The 16,671-nt window shown below is 43.7% G+C and overlaps 1 protein-coding gene across 5 annotated transcripts in view; it reads left to right on the top strand.

The window, feature by feature from the left end:
- htr4 (5-hydroxytryptamine receptor 4) overlaps positions 1 to 16,671 on the top strand; it is a 282,593-nt gene that overhangs the window by 6,916 nt on the left and 259,006 nt on the right. For 2 of the 5 annotated variants that reach the window (XM_061726109.1, XM_061726114.1), the window contains exon 1: positions 2,987 to 3,046. The exons of 2 other annotated variants lie outside the window; for them this stretch is intronic. In XM_061726109.1, the coding sequence (XP_061582093.1) occupies positions 2,995 to 3,046 (52 nt within the window). In that variant the 5' untranslated portion in view covers positions 2,987 to 2,994. Of the gene's footprint in view, positions 1 to 2,927; positions 3,047 to 16,671 lie in introns of those variants that run through there. One more of the 5 variants, XM_061726110.1, reaches the window with a different exon arrangement.

The following is a 16,671-nucleotide window of genomic DNA, read 5'->3' as shown; positions in this document are numbered from 1 at the left end:
ACACACACACACACACACACACACACACACAGGATCAATATCCACCTCTCTCTCTCGTACTCTGGTATCGCGGCTGGCAGGGTGACAGTAGTGTTTATTGTATTAAAATCACAATCAATTGCAGCATTTGCATCTGCAGCCTCTGCTGCAGCCGGTGGGACGGTGGGACGGGAGTGCAGCGATGCAGCATTAAAATGCACCAGTCTGACCAAAGAGCTCAGGAACGTGGTGGTGATGCAGATTTATATGTTCTATTCTACACCAGAGGTTCATTTCTGATGCCTCCTTTAACCCTTGTGCTGTCTTTGGGTCAAGGAAGGAGGAAGAGAAGAAGGGAGGAAAGAAGGAAGTGAGGAAATAAGGAAGGAAGGAAGGAAGGAAGGAAGGGAGAAAAGAGGAAGGGAAGAAGGAAGGAAGGAAGGAAGGGAGAAAACAAGGAAGGACGGAAGGAAGGGAGAAAACAAGAAAAGAAGGAAGGAAGGAAGGAAGGGAGAAAACAAGAAAAGAAGGAAGGAAGGAAGGAAGGGAGAAAACAAGGAAGGGAGGAAATAAGGAAGGAAGGAAGGAAGGGAGAAAACAAGGAAGGGAGGAAATAAGGAAGGAAGGAAGGAAGGGAGAAAACAAGGAAAGGAGGAAGGGAGAAAAGAGGAAGGGTAGAAGGAAGGAAGGGACAAAACAATGAAGAGTAAGGAAGGAAGGAAGGAAAGACAGAAGGAAGGGAAAAAACAAGGAAGGAAATAAGGGAGAAGGAAAGGAGAAAACAAGGAAAGAAGGAAGGAAGGAGGAAGGTAGGAAGGAAGGGAATAAAGAGGAAGGGAAGAAGGAAGGAGAGAGCAGGAGGAAAGAAGGACAGGAGAATTAGGTCATTTTGACCCAAAGACAGTACCAGGGTTAATTATGTAAATATCCTATTCAGCATTTACCAAACAAGAGTGACACTAGTGTGTTATGTGTTCTGCTATTTAACTCTCAGATCTTAAATCAAGGACGTTTTGCTCCACTGACAGCTTGTAAGGTTTCACTACTGATCTCTTGACATTTTATGAACAAGGTTCTGAGTCTTTCAATTTGTTTCCTTTTGCTGGAAGGTAGAAAGGCACTTGCTTGTCACTGAGGGGGTTGTGGTAGAGCTGCAGAAGAATCTAGATAAAAGCAACACACTCACAGCCGAGCGTCAAGAATCCAACCAACAAAGGGCGATGCTTGCTGACATTCATAGAAATCAGTGGAAAGGTCACCTGAAGCTGCTTTACCATCTCAAAAGGTCTCAGATTATTGATTTAATCAGCAAGCCGAGCTCTAAGTTTGTTAATATCATCGTCCCCAGATGGTTTCATCAGCTTTATTTGGAAAGATTACTGTATCTCTCTGTACAATGATTTCACGGTACAGCTAACAATCGTGGAAAATGTAAATGGCCGGAAAAAAGTGAATGAATTACTTTTTTGTGTGAACCATTCCTTCTTGTAATTGACTGTCTGCAACCTGGTCTAGTGCACCAATCAGGGGCGAAGCAGCTCTCTGCAGCATTCTCTAGAGTCTAAAGGCTGAGTTATGGTTCTGCGTCAAAACGACGCCCTGCCTACGGCGACGCAGACCAAAAGCAGACTGAGAGAGCTGTGATTGGTTCACTTGGAAGCAACGCATTTCCGGTTTCCGGTTTGAATCAGTCGTGAACTTTCAGCGCTCTTTTCTTCATGTATGTGATTTTTTTTTTTTTTTTTTTTTTTTTTTTTTTTTTTTTTTTTTTTTTTGGTTTTGGTTTTGTTTTTTTGCACAATAGTTCTTATCTCTTTCATTCACTGTGACCGGAAAAAGTCGGATAAACCATTCAGGAAAAGATCGCGACCTAGCGGTCACGGGGGATTTTGCACCGCGGCGAAAAGGATTGACGGAGAAGTCCGAAGGGTTCACGACTGCGTCACGGTGACGGCGTAGGCTCGACGTCGATTTGACGCGGAACCATAAATCAGCCTTAAAGCAGCACAATGTAACTTTCAGCTTTTGTTGAGTTTGGCGGCTCCTTTGGACAAAAGCGGTAGTGCTTTACCAGTAGTGGGCCACTAGAGGACTGCATTGGGATCGGGTCCTGCCGGGTCCCGTGGGACACAACGCAAATCTCGCAGGAGCGGGCGGTTTGAACTTTGCTGCGGGCAGGAGAGGGCGGACAAAAAAAAAAACACTGCGGGATTGGGATGTAGTCTAGCGACCAGATGGAAATCAATGACGTGGAAAAGAACCTCAAACAAGGTCTTTACAAAACAAAGACAAAGCAAGGCCAGTCAGATATTTGAAAAACTGCGTTTAATGTCTGTGGCGCATGTTGGAAGAGAGACGCACAGGATTGGGACCAGCAGTCGGTCAGCAGCATTCTCCTCCTCCACAGCAATGTAATGGCTAAGCGATTCATTTGTTAAATTACAGTAATTCGTTTCATTCATTAACATTGTTTATTTTATGTTATTTATTAGTCTTATTTGAGTCACTCACAACCTACTGTCGTTGCTATAACCACAACCACATAATTGGTGCATGCACAAAAGGCCAGTTTTGCGGGAGCGGGCGGGAATGGAACACACACGTTGCGGGTGCGGGCGGTAATGGTCAGAAACGCAGCGGGAGAGGGATGAAGAAAACAGTCCCGCGCAGGGCTCTAGTTCCTACCATCCACCTCAAAGTTACATAGTGCCAGTGAAGGTGATACAGACCCCTCAGACCATGACAGAGGTTCATTAAACCTGTTGGAAGTTGATGTACCATCACAATGACTCTGGACATTTTAGATTAAGGTGGAAAAGTTACATAGTGCTGCTTTAAGTGACCGTTAGTATCACTGCCATCTTCAGGGATGATTTCCTGGGGCAACATGCAGGACGCTGTTGAAAGGTGCGCGCTCATGCAGCAACAATGTGTCTCACCAGGGAAGGCAAAGGCTTCTGAGATGCATCGACTTGTGGGGAAGCAATCTGTCAGCAGGAAGTCTGGTGTAAGGAGATGAGAATGGTCCACCCGCCCCTCTCGCCCCAAGGTGGGAGACACATTTTCTGTGAGTGGGAGGAGGGGTGAATGCCAGCTAAAGTAGGCACAAAAAGGACCAATTCAGATTCACAGTCAGGCTCCAGTGCCATTCAGAGTAGATGAATAGATTGACTTGACTCTCTAGGCTTTGCTGTTTCTTTTTGCAAGCAAGATTGTTTTTTTTTCTATTTTTCTATTGTTCGTCTTTCTCCTGTTGGACAGACAGGTGACATTTTGAAGCGGAGACATAAAGGAGAATCAGAGTGGTGCTTAAATCTTACATAAACTACCCTGCCAAACAAAGTCACTGTCTGAATCTAACTGAGCAAAATGGAATAACTATTGCGTTGGAAAAGTTCTGGGGGGTTTAATGTTTCATCTGGCAACAGTTTGGTGAGAAAGTTGCTTAACTTTAGATGTAGTAGCAAGTAACTTCTCCTTCCTTAAGCAGCCATGCCAGAAGCCAAAATATGTGGACATGGAAAATATGTTGCAGGAAGAAATATGGTCAGGAAAAAAGCCCAACTTGAATGGCTGCGACTGGGGAGGTCTCAAATGTTTGGTGAAATCTAATTGAAGAAAATCAACAGTAGAGCTCAGTACTAGTCAATGCTGAAAGTAAAAGCATTTTTCCACATAAACGAAGTGACCAGAACTCAACTTTTTGGGACTAAACCGTTTTTTTGTCTTATTAGTGCAGTTTATCTGAAAAAAGGGGTTTCAGTTTCCTTGAGAACAGAAAAATTGGATGGAAAAACTCGCTCTAGGAAGTATAATTGAGCATCCAAGATTAAATTTGTAGACAGAAATCAGAGAAACACACCTACTAAAGCATATGTAGAGCAAATCCAAGATCTTGTGGACCAAAACATTTTGTTGAGAGCTCAATGAAGCTGGATGCAACAGAAGAAATGCTACTGCCATTTCCTTCATCCATCCATCTGGATAAACACGTAAAATAATATAAGGACCTCAACAAAGTAGGAAATAGACCAGTGGACGAAAACCATCTTCTCTGATGGATCAACCATCATGCTTCTTCTTTGTTTAGAGCACATTTGTAAGGCCCAGTCCCAATCCCCCCCTAGTCCTATTTTTCAGCACTACCCCTACATTTTACGTGTTCCCGTGAGGGTAGTGGTGTCCCAATTCCTCTTTTCACCTAGTGGTAGTGTCCTAAACGAGTGTTAGGGGGCATCAATCTGGCCCTACAGAGCGAGGGTTTTCAGATGCTCACTCGCTGACCGAGGGCCAGAAAAATTTCCCAGAATGCTTTTCGTCGTCATTTGCGGAATGAATAAAACAAAAAAAACATGGCGGACGTTTCTTATTTTTAGTGAATAAAATCAATATTTTGAGTTAGTTTCTGCATAAAAATGCGTTTTGATTACATTTCTAGCAAGAAATATATATTTTACTTTCATAATATTCACTCAGTGAATGTACATAATCACTCGCTTGCCCGTTGTATCTTCAGATCTCGCCAGAATAAAGGCTGATTTATGGTTCTGCGTTACACCAACGCAGAGCCTACGGCGTAGGTTACGCGGCGACGCGCCGTACGCCGTACCCTATGCCGTACTCTACGCCGTACCCTATGCCGTACTCTACGCCGTACCCTACGCCGTAGGTTCTACGTCGATTTAACGTGGAACCATAAATCAGCTCCCGAGCCGGCAGGCAGTTCTGTTCCCTAAAAATTCGGAGCAAATTTCTTAACAGGCATGAGGCGTGAGCCTGTGAGTCCGAGCTCAGGGCAAAGGAGAAGTTACGGACATGCAAATCGTTTTACACACGGATCTTTTTACAGATTTGCCACGGCAGAAGTGTGTCAAAATCCACATGTACAAAGACAGCCAATCGAGAGCTCCCGGCTGATTTTTTGTGCACACATAAATATGAATACACACACAAAAATCTTTTTACACGCACACAAATGTCAATACGGACACACAAATCTTTTTACGCACACACAGATTGAGATACGCACACACAAATAATATTGGAACAATAATACCCCCATATAGGGGTGGTGCTGAAAAGCAGGGGTAGTCGGAGTATTGGGACATGCCAGGGCCCTGGGAAGATTACAAGGGCCCTACAATTTGTGGCTCGAATTTTAGGGCTAGTGGTAGTGAGGGAGGGCGAGTGGTAGAAAGTAGGGGGTGTATTGGGATTGGCCCTAAATGCAGGACATCAACGGCACCCTTTGATCTGGATCGACTGATTGGACTCCAACCATGAAGCATGGAGGTTCCTCTATAATGGTTTGGTACCAATCTTTCTAGATGATAATACCCCGTTTTGGACAGCTGAAATAGCCGATAGCACGAAGATGACAACAGTGGGAGCGAGGCACTTGGCTTGACATCAACAGACAACAGATCTTGACGTAATGAAAGATCTCTGGTGTGTCTTGGAGCAGCTGTCCCCCCGCCATCATCCCGGAAAGAGCTGGAACCAGTTCTGACTGACTAATGGGTTTGAATTCCCCTAGCTACCATCTTGCTCTTGTGTGACGGATTTGTAATAGTTACAGTAAAGCATCTGGATGTGGACTAACTTAACGTTGAATAATACTGTTTTATTTTTGCATGGTATTTCTATTATTCCCTGCAATCAACTGAAAGACAAAGAAGAATCCTTGTCTTTCATGGGGGTAAGACCTGGTTTTATCCGAGGCTGGGTGATCCATTAAAGAGTTAGGTAAATGGAAGGCATTACAGAACCATTCTGTACATAAATAAAAGAAAACAAAAACTGCTTTAAAGGAGGTTGCATATAATGGCATTTGCATTTTGTTCAGAGTCAAATCATTAAACGGCCTCTGATCTTCTGTTGAGTGCGTCTGAGCTGCGGAATAATTAGCTCCATTCGCCGGCTCTCAGATCTGCCTCTGAAAGCAGCGTCAACCACATGCACTCAAGTTCTTATATCAAGAGGCTTCTCCAGAGATAAGGGGTTGAAATAAGAGAAGATTCGGGAAAGAAAATGTGTTTCTGTTGATTTGTCGTGAGATAAAACCGTAGGAGGGGGAAGTTTAAGGAGAACATTGGCTGAGTAGGAGCATTGTCTCTATCTGCACTGGATGTATTCGTGCACAGCCTTAGACTGCATGGAAACACTCACTGACACGTGCTTAATCACATAGCTCTGCACGGGAACTGGAAGAAAATAGACTTAAGGTGCACTTAGACCTATGTGAAGATAAAACATGCTACACTGAAGCATGTACATTGAAAACTGACTGCACTCTGAGTGGCCAACTAGAGCTGAGGAAGGCTCCAATTATGAACTCAAACTTTATTTTATTATTGATGTTGACTAATGAATGTAAAAAATGTGATTTTAGCAGATTATCTCGTGAGTAAAGCCAGGCTATACTGCTGAACCTATGAATTCGTTTGTGTGTCTGTATGTGCGTCTGCTGGAACGTCCACTTCTGTCTTGAATGGTATCCACTTGTAAAGAAAGTCTTTATCCTTGTGAGATCGTGGGCTTTGGATCGTTGTGAAATTTGTCTTATAACCCTTTACACATTGATAAATATCAACAATTACTTCTGTAAATCCGGGCAGACACTGTGCGATTATCGGCTCGTTTTGAGCCGATTTTCCAGTCGTGTGACTATTTTTTGGATCTGGCTGGATTTCGACCCAACCATTGGTCGTGCGTCGTGAAGTAATGGGGTAATGACGAGAGATTAACACCTCAGGACGAGAGATTAACACCTCAGGACGAGAGATTAACACCTCAGGACGAGAGATTAACACCTCACGACGAGAGATTAACACCTCACGACGAGAGATTAACACCTCACGACGAGCTCCCGATCACAAATCGTGAAGTCGCAAGAAAATCAAACGTGTTTGAAATCCTGGCCGCTCCTCGTGAAGGAATCACAGTTGAAGCAGCTACGACCCGACTGGACTCATCCTTTCACAGAGAGCATGCGTAATCTCTGATGTCACGTCAAAAACTATTATTTGTAGTTTAAGTGTTGCAAATTCACATTACAAATCATGTTTTGATAGCAGAAAAAAAAGACCGCATTTCCCACATCTGCCCAACCAATTCCTTGTCCAATCACGACGTTGTCTAATCTTTTTTCATTTATCTCCACACACAATGGCACAAATTGCTAAAGGCTGATTTATGGTTCCGCGTTACACCAACGTACGTACGGTGTGCATCGCCGCGTACCCTGTGCCGTAGGCTCTGCTTTGGTGTAACGCAGAACCATAAATGAGCCTTCAGTGTGTGCTGTTCTGAACACTTCTCTTCTCTGTTGTGCTCATTTTGCTGGGACGCCGGGTCCCTCCGCCGAGCCACAACTTTTGCGGTATGCGTTCATTGTTGTGTCTAAAAATGATGCGCAGTGCCCACCCAATCAGAAACGGTACAGATATTCTGTGATTTTTTTTTTTTATATATATAAAAAAATGAAATTATAAAAAAAATAAATGATCCCCATAACCTTTGATCGGGTGGACAGGACGCACGTTTGGGTGGACACAGCCCACCCCTGCCCCAAAACCGGCCTCGAGTTCCAGTAACAGAGGTCCGACGTGAGGATTATGAACGTATAGTGTGAGCAGACGGAGCATCAGAGCATCGGGACTACAGTGTGAGACCATAAATCGTGGGCTGTGAACTTTTGAACTTAGCGATCTAGTCGTGCAGTGTGAGATGGGTCTGAATCAAACCATTTAAAATATCACACAGTGTATGACCAGCTTAAGATATATTTCCTCATATCTGAATTCTCCAGACTAGCAATAAGATGAATTTACTTGGATGGAGGTGATCCCACTTGCGGATGATAACTTAATCAGCCCCTCGGGATGCACCTCCCCCGCACCGATGTTGCATTCTCGTTCTCGTTTTGTCAAGAATAAACTGGCAAAGTTCAATATGTCAAAGGGTGTTGTTAATCTCAGGGTGTATTTAACCAGTTTTGAGAGAGCAGAGAAGGATCTGCTTCAACGTTTGCGATTGGAGGAGAGCAGGTTGATCCCGGTGAGGCTGGAACTACTGGAGGGAAAAGCAAAAGAGAAGTGATGATAATGTTGGACAGAGACGCTGTGTCAAGGAGACTCTTAGACAAGTCAAGGTCAGTCAAGGTGACAAACCGCAGTCTAGCGAGGGCCAGAAATCTGGAGCAGTTATACTGGTTGTGAGGATCCCAGGGGTGGAGGATAATCACCGGGGCAATGGGATCTCATGCCCACAGCACACTGTGGCAGGGTGGAGGAGCTGCAGCCACTCAGGCTGACGGGACACAGGTGTGTCCCATCAGCCTCTCCACCCTGCCAGCCTTGATAAGGAGGACTGGGAGACTGCAGCTGGAGGAGACTGAGGCTGGAGCTGCTGTGCTGGAGCTGAAGCACGTGTGTCCTGTGTCCTGTGTCCTGTGTGTTGGGTGTTCAGCAATAAAGGGTTCTTCACAAAACTCAGTGTCCTCTATCCTGTCGGTCGGGCCCCCGTAGAACTAGCCTTGCTACACACACACTCACAAAGAAAGAATGAAAGTAGGAGAAACAGGAAAAAAACCCACCACAAACCACAGCCTGTGAAGTGGTGAGAGTGTGGATTTATACTGTTGTTTCACTTCACCGTTCAGGAGTTTTGGTTGTTGGTTTTTGTGTGGCTGGTGCAGGTAGCGCGCACGCTGGGGAGACCTCATCACAGTTGTCTGTGCGGTGGGTGCATTTAGAGGTTGGTTTATTGGTATAATTGGAGTATATCTCAGAGAAATGGGTCAGAACACTGACCTACTGTGTGCTGAGCTTGATAGTCCAGCGCCCGGGCCACAGCTGGATGTGTGTGCATGAATGCTGTCGCTCATCTGTGTTTGTGAGGACCAGTTGGAGTCACGGTGGCCTCTTGTCCTCAGTGGCCGGGCATCAGGACACAACCGCTGCAGAGTAATCCCTGACTGCAGAGTAATCCCTGACTGCATTCAGCCAGGCGGCTGCCGAGGGGCAGACTCCTCTTTCACAGCTGTCAGGGTCCAGTTCAAAATAGGAAAACAATAAGAAGCATAAACATATAGTTTCAGTCTCGGCGTGAAGTGTGGGTTGAATTGTGAGCTGCTCTGTGTCTCATGGAGATGCAAGAATGAGGTCTGTCTGTGAGACAGAAATAAAAACATGCAGATGACTGATGACTGAAAAACACGGTGCAAACATTAGAAGAGTCATTTTCTCACATGCCGTATTTATTTATTATTTTATTAGGGCCTGAGCACTTACAGTACGAAGGCCCTATTGTATCTGTAGGAATTGTTATTCTTTCTTTTCCTTCTGACGAAAGGAGGGCCTTTTTTTCCCCCTAAACGTGCCCCAAAAGTCACCAAATTTTGCACCAAGCCAGGCCTGGTGAAAAATGTGATATTTAATGGTTTGCATTAATGGGTGTGGCCTAATGGCTCAACAGCGCCCCCTTGAAAACCTTGTGCCTCAAGCCCCACAATACGGTTTGACGTACATGCACGAAAATCGGTACACACCTGTATCATGTCGCAACTTAAAGAAAAGTCTCTTGGCGCCATGGCCCAAACCCAACAGGAAGTCAGCCATTTTGAACATTTTGAATTAATCGCGTAATTTTGGAGCAATTTATGCCATTTCTTCAGCAGTTAATACGGCCCGAACCGTAACGTGCACCCAGGTGTGTTATACCTCAAAATGTTCGTCTCCATCCTGCGGCGACGCGCATTACTTTTCTCTTTCAAAAGTGTTACCGTGGCAACGATAGACGCCAAAACGCGCGCCCCCCTTCATCTGATTGGTCCATATTTGATAGTTCCCCAAAAGTCACCAAATTTTGCATGCAAGCCAGGCTTGGCGAAACATTTGATATTTTATGATTTTCATTAATGGGCGTGGCCTAACGGCTCAACAGCGCCCCCTAGAATACTATTCTCTGCCTTAACTTTTGAATGGTTTGACATAAAGAGTCGTGGGTGGTGTCATCGGACTCGGTTTTGAGTCCTTGACCATAATTGATAAAAAATTAGCCCCGCCCCTTCTTCTGATTGGTTGTCCCTATTCTCTGCCTTAACTTTTGAATGGTTTGACATAAAGACTCGTGGGTGGTGTCATCGGACTTAGTTTTGAGTCCTTGACCTTAATTGGTGCAAATTGCACGCGCGAGGGCCCGTTCATCGCTGCTTGCAGCTTTAATTTCTTTTTAAGTTTGCACAGTTTGCATTTCCCGAGGTGAATGTGGCGTGGTGTGGAAAGCTGAGTTGATATTAATATGGGGAAACTGGATCATTTTTCGAAATATGTCCCCTTTAAAAAATGTAAGTAAGCATGTTTGGGGTATTTTTTATTGGTTACATTTTTCATATTTCTTTGTTTAAAGGGGACATAAAAGAAACAAAACAAAAAAAATATTTTTTTGTGCTCAAGAGCAATTTATATGGGTGTTTGAGGTCAGTCCAAACTAAGAAATAAACTCCAACCGTGATTAAATTAAAATGTTCGGGGCAGCTCTTGTCAGAAATATGTCTCATTTAGGGCTGTGCGATTTATCGATTTTAAATCTAAATCGGATTTATTAATCACAATCAATGTTAAAAAAAGGAAAATCGGAAAATGGATTTTCCTTTTTTGCTTTAGGATTTACAGTATCTTTCAATTGCACTTCATTCCCAATAGGGACATTTGTTGAAATATGTTACCTTACCCCTAAGTTAAATTCTTGGCTTTATGACCATTTATTTTTTCTTTAATTCAGTTAGAGACAAAAGCTTTTGTCTTATTATGCCTCAACGATGTTAATTTTGACTTCAGAATTCATTTCTTATTCACACCTTTCTCATGGCAGCAGGCAAAATCATTACTTTGGGGTCTAGGAACTCTTTGAAAAGCAAAGTATGTCACTGTGTCAAAGACATGCAGCTGTAGGTAAAAATCCTGCTGCTCTCCCATTTTTCATGAATTTTCCATGCATTTCCCAGTGAGATCTGATATATTCCTTCAATTAACACCCTGCTCTTCCTCTAAAATTGCAATAGAAAGGGAAATGTTCATTGTTATATTTCTGGGCTGTCCTGCATCGGTGTAGTCCTGCATGTGCTGCAGGAGGAATGTGAGGAGAGGGAGGTCCGGTGTTCTGACAATTTCTGCTACCTGCCAAGAAATGCTACTTTGTGGTTCTGCGCATGCGCAGTTTGCGCACAGTCGATTTTCAAAGTTTGATTGCCACGCCAATCATTTCTTGCACAATGTAAAATGGATAATATGGGATGTTGAGTATTTGATCCTTCAAAATACACGACCCATGACATGAATTGCATTACACTTTGTGAACATTATGCGATAAAGAGAAAAAAACCCCCAATTCTATCGCTTTATTTGATATTCATTAAGTCATTCGCCTTTAATTAACCAGGCAGGTCATTAAGAACATTCTTATTTACAATCACGGCCTGGCAAGCGACAAGGACCACTTGGGGGAAAATGAAGTGGGCTAGGGAGTAAGGGCCAATCCCAATACACCCCCTACTTTCTACCACTAGCCCTCACTCACTACCACTAGCCCTACAAATCAAGCCACACATTTTAGGGCACTTGTAATCGACGGCGTACGGTGCGCGTCGCCGCGTAACCTACGCCGTAGGCTCTGCGTTGGTGTAACGTGGAACCATAAATCAGCCTTTATTCTGGCGAGGTTTGAAAAAAACTTCGCAACAACGAGAAAACGAGTGATTATGTACATTCACTGAGTGAATATTATGAAAATAAGATATATATTTCTCGCTAGAAATGTAATCAAAATGCATTTTTATGCAGAAACTAACTCAAAATATTGATCTTATTCACTAAAAAATAAGAAATGTCCACCATGTTTTTTTTTTTTGATTCAGTCCGCAAATGATGACGAGAAACATTCAGGGAAATGTTTCTGGCCCTACTGTAGGTCAGCTAGTCAGCATCTGAAAACCCCTCGCTCTGTAGGGCTAGATTCATAACCACTCGCCCTCCTTTTTCCGCACTCCCCCTGGATGAAAAGAGGAATTGGGACACCACTACCCTCACGGGAACGCGCATAATTTAGGGGTAGGGATGAATAGTAGGGGTAGTGGGAGTATGGGGACTGGGCTTAAAACACAGTAAAATTGTAGCTCTGCAAAGGTAGAAAACCCGCATTTTTTGGCAAAGCAGCAGAAATTGGCAGAACACTGGGACTCTCTGCTCAGGCTGCAGGTTCCACTGCTGCAGACCAGTGCTGTTCATCCCTGGCCCTCGGGGCCCCTGTCCTGCGTGTTTTAGACCTTTCCCTTCTTCAACACACCCTGATACAAATGACTGTCATTAACGGAGTTGTGCAGACCTTGATGTCAAGCTGATGATGAACATTGATTAGAACCGGGTGTGTTGATGCGAGGAAACACCTAAGAAAAGCAGGACAGGAGTCCTGAGGACCAGGGTTTAACACTGGCGTACACCTCTTATTCTTCAGGTTTCCAGTAATATTAAAATATGAAGCAGTTGCAGAGCAAAGCTTCTACCCATCACAGTTTTTTCGCTTAAGAAAATCAACTAACACAGCTCCCACTATCACAGTACGGCGCATTTTCCTGCCTTCAGTTTATATAACCAAGTATTGCAATGCACATAATCAGAGCCTGTTTGTTTGAAAATGACTCATTAGAATAATGTTTTGAAGCTGCTGTTATATACATAACATGAATCCTAATCATTTTTTTTTAAAGCGAGAGTCATTTTGGGAGTTGAGATGCTGGAGCATGCGTGCATGCATGAAAATGCATGAGTGTGCTTGTATTCGGACCCGGGTTCATCACTGATGTCACCTATTAATCCCAACAGATGCATCAGTTCCGCCATGATGCGTACATGTTTTCACTCATTAAATAAAGTGGAGATGAAGTTTTTACTTGGACTTGTTTCCATCAGACTGAGCACACACACCTGACTCAGCGATTCGTGCGTCCTCAGGTCTGACTTTGCAGATGGAAATAATCTAATTAAAACCAACAAAGCAAGACTCTTATGCACAACAATTTAAATATATTTTAGCTCTGGTCGGCCAGCATGTTCTCCCATGACACAGTCAGTTAACCCTTGTGCTGCCTTAGGGTCAAGGAGGGAGGAAGGGAGGAAAGAAGTAAGGAAGGATGGAAGGAAGGAAGCGAGGAAAGGAGGGAGGAAGGGAGGAATGGAGGATGGAAGGAAGGAAGGGAAAAAGAAAAGAAGGAAGGGAGAAAGGGAGGGAGAAAGGAAGGAAAGTAGTAAAGAAGGAAGGAAGGAAGGGGAAAAAAGAAGGAAGGAAGGGAGAAAAGAAGGAAGGAAAGAAGGAAGGGAGGAAGGAAAGAAGGAAGGAAGGAAAGAAGGGAGGAAAGATGGAAGGGAGGAAGGAAAGAAGAGAGGAAAGAAGGAAGGAAGGGAGAAAAGAAGGAAGGAAGGAAAGAAGGAAGGGAGGAAGGAAAGAAGAGAGGAAAGAAGGAAAGTAGTAAAGAAGGAAGGAAGGAAGGGGAAAAAAGAAGGAAGAAAGGAAGGAAAGAAGGGAGGAAAGAAGGAAGGAAGGGAGGAAAGAAGGAAGGGAGGGAGGAAAGAAGGAAGGGAGGAAGGAAAGAAGGAAGGAAGGAAAGTAGTAAAGAAGGAAGGAAGGAAGGGAAAAAAGAAGGAAGGAAGGGAGAAAAGAAGGAAGGAAGGAAAGAAGAGAGGAAAGATGGAAGGGAGGAAGGAAAGAAGGAAGGGAGGGAGGAAAGAAGGAAGGGAGGAAGGAAAGAAGGGGGGAAATAAGGAAGGAAGGGAGGGAGGAAGGGAGAAAAGAAGGAAGGAAGGAAAGTAGTAAAGAAGGAAGGAAGGAAGGGAAAAAAGAAGGAAGGAAGGGAGAAAAGAAGGAAGGAAGGAAAGAAGAGAGGAAAGATGGAAGGGAGGATGGGAGAAAAGGAAGGGAGGAAAGGAAGGGAGAAAGAAAGAAAGAAAGAAAGAAAGAAAGAAAGAAAGAAAGAAAGGGGAGAAATGAAGGAAGGAAGGGAGAAAAGAGGAAAGAAGGAACAGGATAATTAGGTAATTTTGACCCAAAGACAGTACAAGGTTAAGAGCAAAATGATCTCAAAACAATGTAGAAGAAGTCGAGCACATTAATTCTTAACTGATAATCCTGTAACACCATGAACACCTAGGGAACCTGCTACTCTCATCACGAGCTGGAGAGCCGGCACATCTCACATAGCACGAGTATCTTAACATGAAGACTGCCTTTCCCAATAATCTTTCATCACTTATTCAAAGTTAAAAGTCAAGAAAAAAACGTGTATCGCCGAAGGAGCTTTTGATAGAAGTAAATTATTCTCTATCCTCGTTCTGTCTTTTTATTCCCAGACGTTTCCGATGATCTTGATTTAACCTGATGTTGTTTTCTTGTTAAGTTTTGCAGTTGAACTCATTGTACCTCACTCTTTCAAGCCACTCCAGATAAGAGCGTCAGCTAAGTTCCCAACGTGTGGGAATGGAAAAGTAGTCCGTCATCATTTATGCATGCAGGCTGCAGGCTGCTGCTGCAGCGTGCTTCACCTCCAATAACACTCACGCTCTTTCTTCAAGCTTAAACACACAGAAAAGCATTTCCCAGGTTCATCTTCGTCTTTGACTCTTGTTTTATTTAGAAATAATTTTTCACTGACGATGCGTTTTCAGGGTCTTTTCCCTATCGGCATGTTGCATCCGCTGGTGAAATCAACAGCTGGTCAGACCATTAATCCACACCATAAAATACATTATTTAAGCAGCTATGCATATTTAGTGAGCCCTGGAGACCTGTGATCACTTTTGAGTCAACCTGTCTGACGCAGACTTGTCCAGGGGCCTCATTAATAAAGCCGAGGTAGGACACCTCGGCAGAACACCGGCTCGACACGTCTCATTCATCCCGACGCAGAGCAGAAACAGACTGCAGGTGGCGCTGCACATGCTCAGCAGGCTCATTTATATGCAAATACAGTCGCCAGGTGCTTTGCATTCACCATTCATGGTAGAAAGTGGGCGTGTAGAGGGCGGGATATGAGGCGAATTCACGTGCGCAACCTTCCAGCTGGACTGGGATTTATAAAGTGAACATTGCGTGCAGATGTGCGTGCACACGGTTTTATAAATCCAGATTTTTTTTGCGCACGCCATTTTCGGCTTTTGGGCGCACGTGCACTTTTAGTACGAATCCTACACACTCTTTTATAAATGAGGCCCCAGAACAGTAGTGGCTATTTGCAGGTGAGAGTAGCGTAGAAAGAAACTGAAGAAGGAAAGTGAAAAGGTCGGTAGAAAATGTCATACTCATGGTTTCTTGCAGTCAGCGGACTAATGCTCGTCCCTTCTCCTAGTCCTTAAATGGAACCAAATAAAGTGTCATGAATTTCATTTGCACACTGACATCATGGATTAGTGGGCGTTTGATGCTGATCATTGTATACAAGGGAAATGCTTTCATTTCAGGGCTGCTTTTGTAGTTTTTGAAGTTTTGTATTATTCTGAAAATCTCACATTTGGGACACTAACCTATTAGTGTCTCAAGATTTGTGAAACAAAGATGTTTTTTGCTCCTGATTCGACTTAAATCACCTTCATTTTCTCATCAACGTGCTCCTTATACTCCTCATAGTTAAATGTAATATTTGTATACCTTTTAAGTTAATGTTACGATCTTTCACCTCATCTTCATTTTTGACATGGCTCTACACAGCATTTTTGTTCCTTTATGTCAAGTTGCTGTTTGAACTGAATCTGTAAAAAACAAACTTTGCATATGTCGAGACTTATGCTGATGAACGGGAATCAATGAGCGCAGGGCTGGATGTTGGGCCCACTACGATTTCTTTAGCACAAAAGCACTGAGTAACAAACCAGATGGTCGTCGTTGACCTTACAGCTGGCTCATTTTCAAAAATACACAAACACACATTTCCATTTATCTGCTGTTGTTTGCATTTTATCCACTTTGGCGATGCCGTTATCCAGAAATTCAATTCATATTCAAAAATTGCATTTATCTTACAATTCAAAGTTACTTACCGGTACAACATCTGCAACTGTGCTGCAAAAAGCAAGTCAATAAGAGCAGCGTACCCTTTCAGAAAAGGTCAAGTGTTTTCCTTTCGCGTAAACCGAAGCAGCTGAAGACCTGAGTCTCTGACATGTCTCATAAAGTTTGTGTTTGAGAGCAGTTTGCTTTAGTCACACAGCAAATGTTGCAGAGTAATGTGAGCCGAGCAATGATCCATGAGCCCACTCCATTTCTGAGAAGATGCTCGCCCAGGGGAGCAGTGTCCACATTCACTCTTGACTCTGCACATGCTTCCAACATTAAACCACGAGCCAAACAGAGCAGATAAGAGAAGAAGAGCTGAAATAGGGAGGCAGGAAAGAGAAACTGCTGTTGGGATATTCACCACATGTACAGGAATCCACTGTCTGGTAGCTCCAGGAAAGTTTTTTCAGTGAGCAATTATCAATAACAAAATGTGTATCTTTAACACAATCTGATATATCCAGTACTGGAGTTGAGGGGGGATGAGGGGGGATGGCATCCCCTCCTGAAATAAAAACGGTCCAAATCATCCCCCCTGTAAAACTGCCATCCCTCCTTTCCATCCCTTCTGTCATTTCATCAATGAATGTG

The sequence above is a fragment of the Cololabis saira genome, chromosome 7, assembly GCF_033807715.1.
Source record: "Cololabis saira isolate AMF1-May2022 chromosome 7, fColSai1.1, whole genome shotgun sequence".
In the NCBI taxonomy this organism is placed as follows: domain Eukaryota; kingdom Metazoa; phylum Chordata; class Actinopteri; order Beloniformes; family Belonidae; genus Cololabis; species Cololabis saira.
Note: the sequence above shows the minus strand (reverse complement) of the source record. Positions and strands in the feature narration are given on the sequence as shown.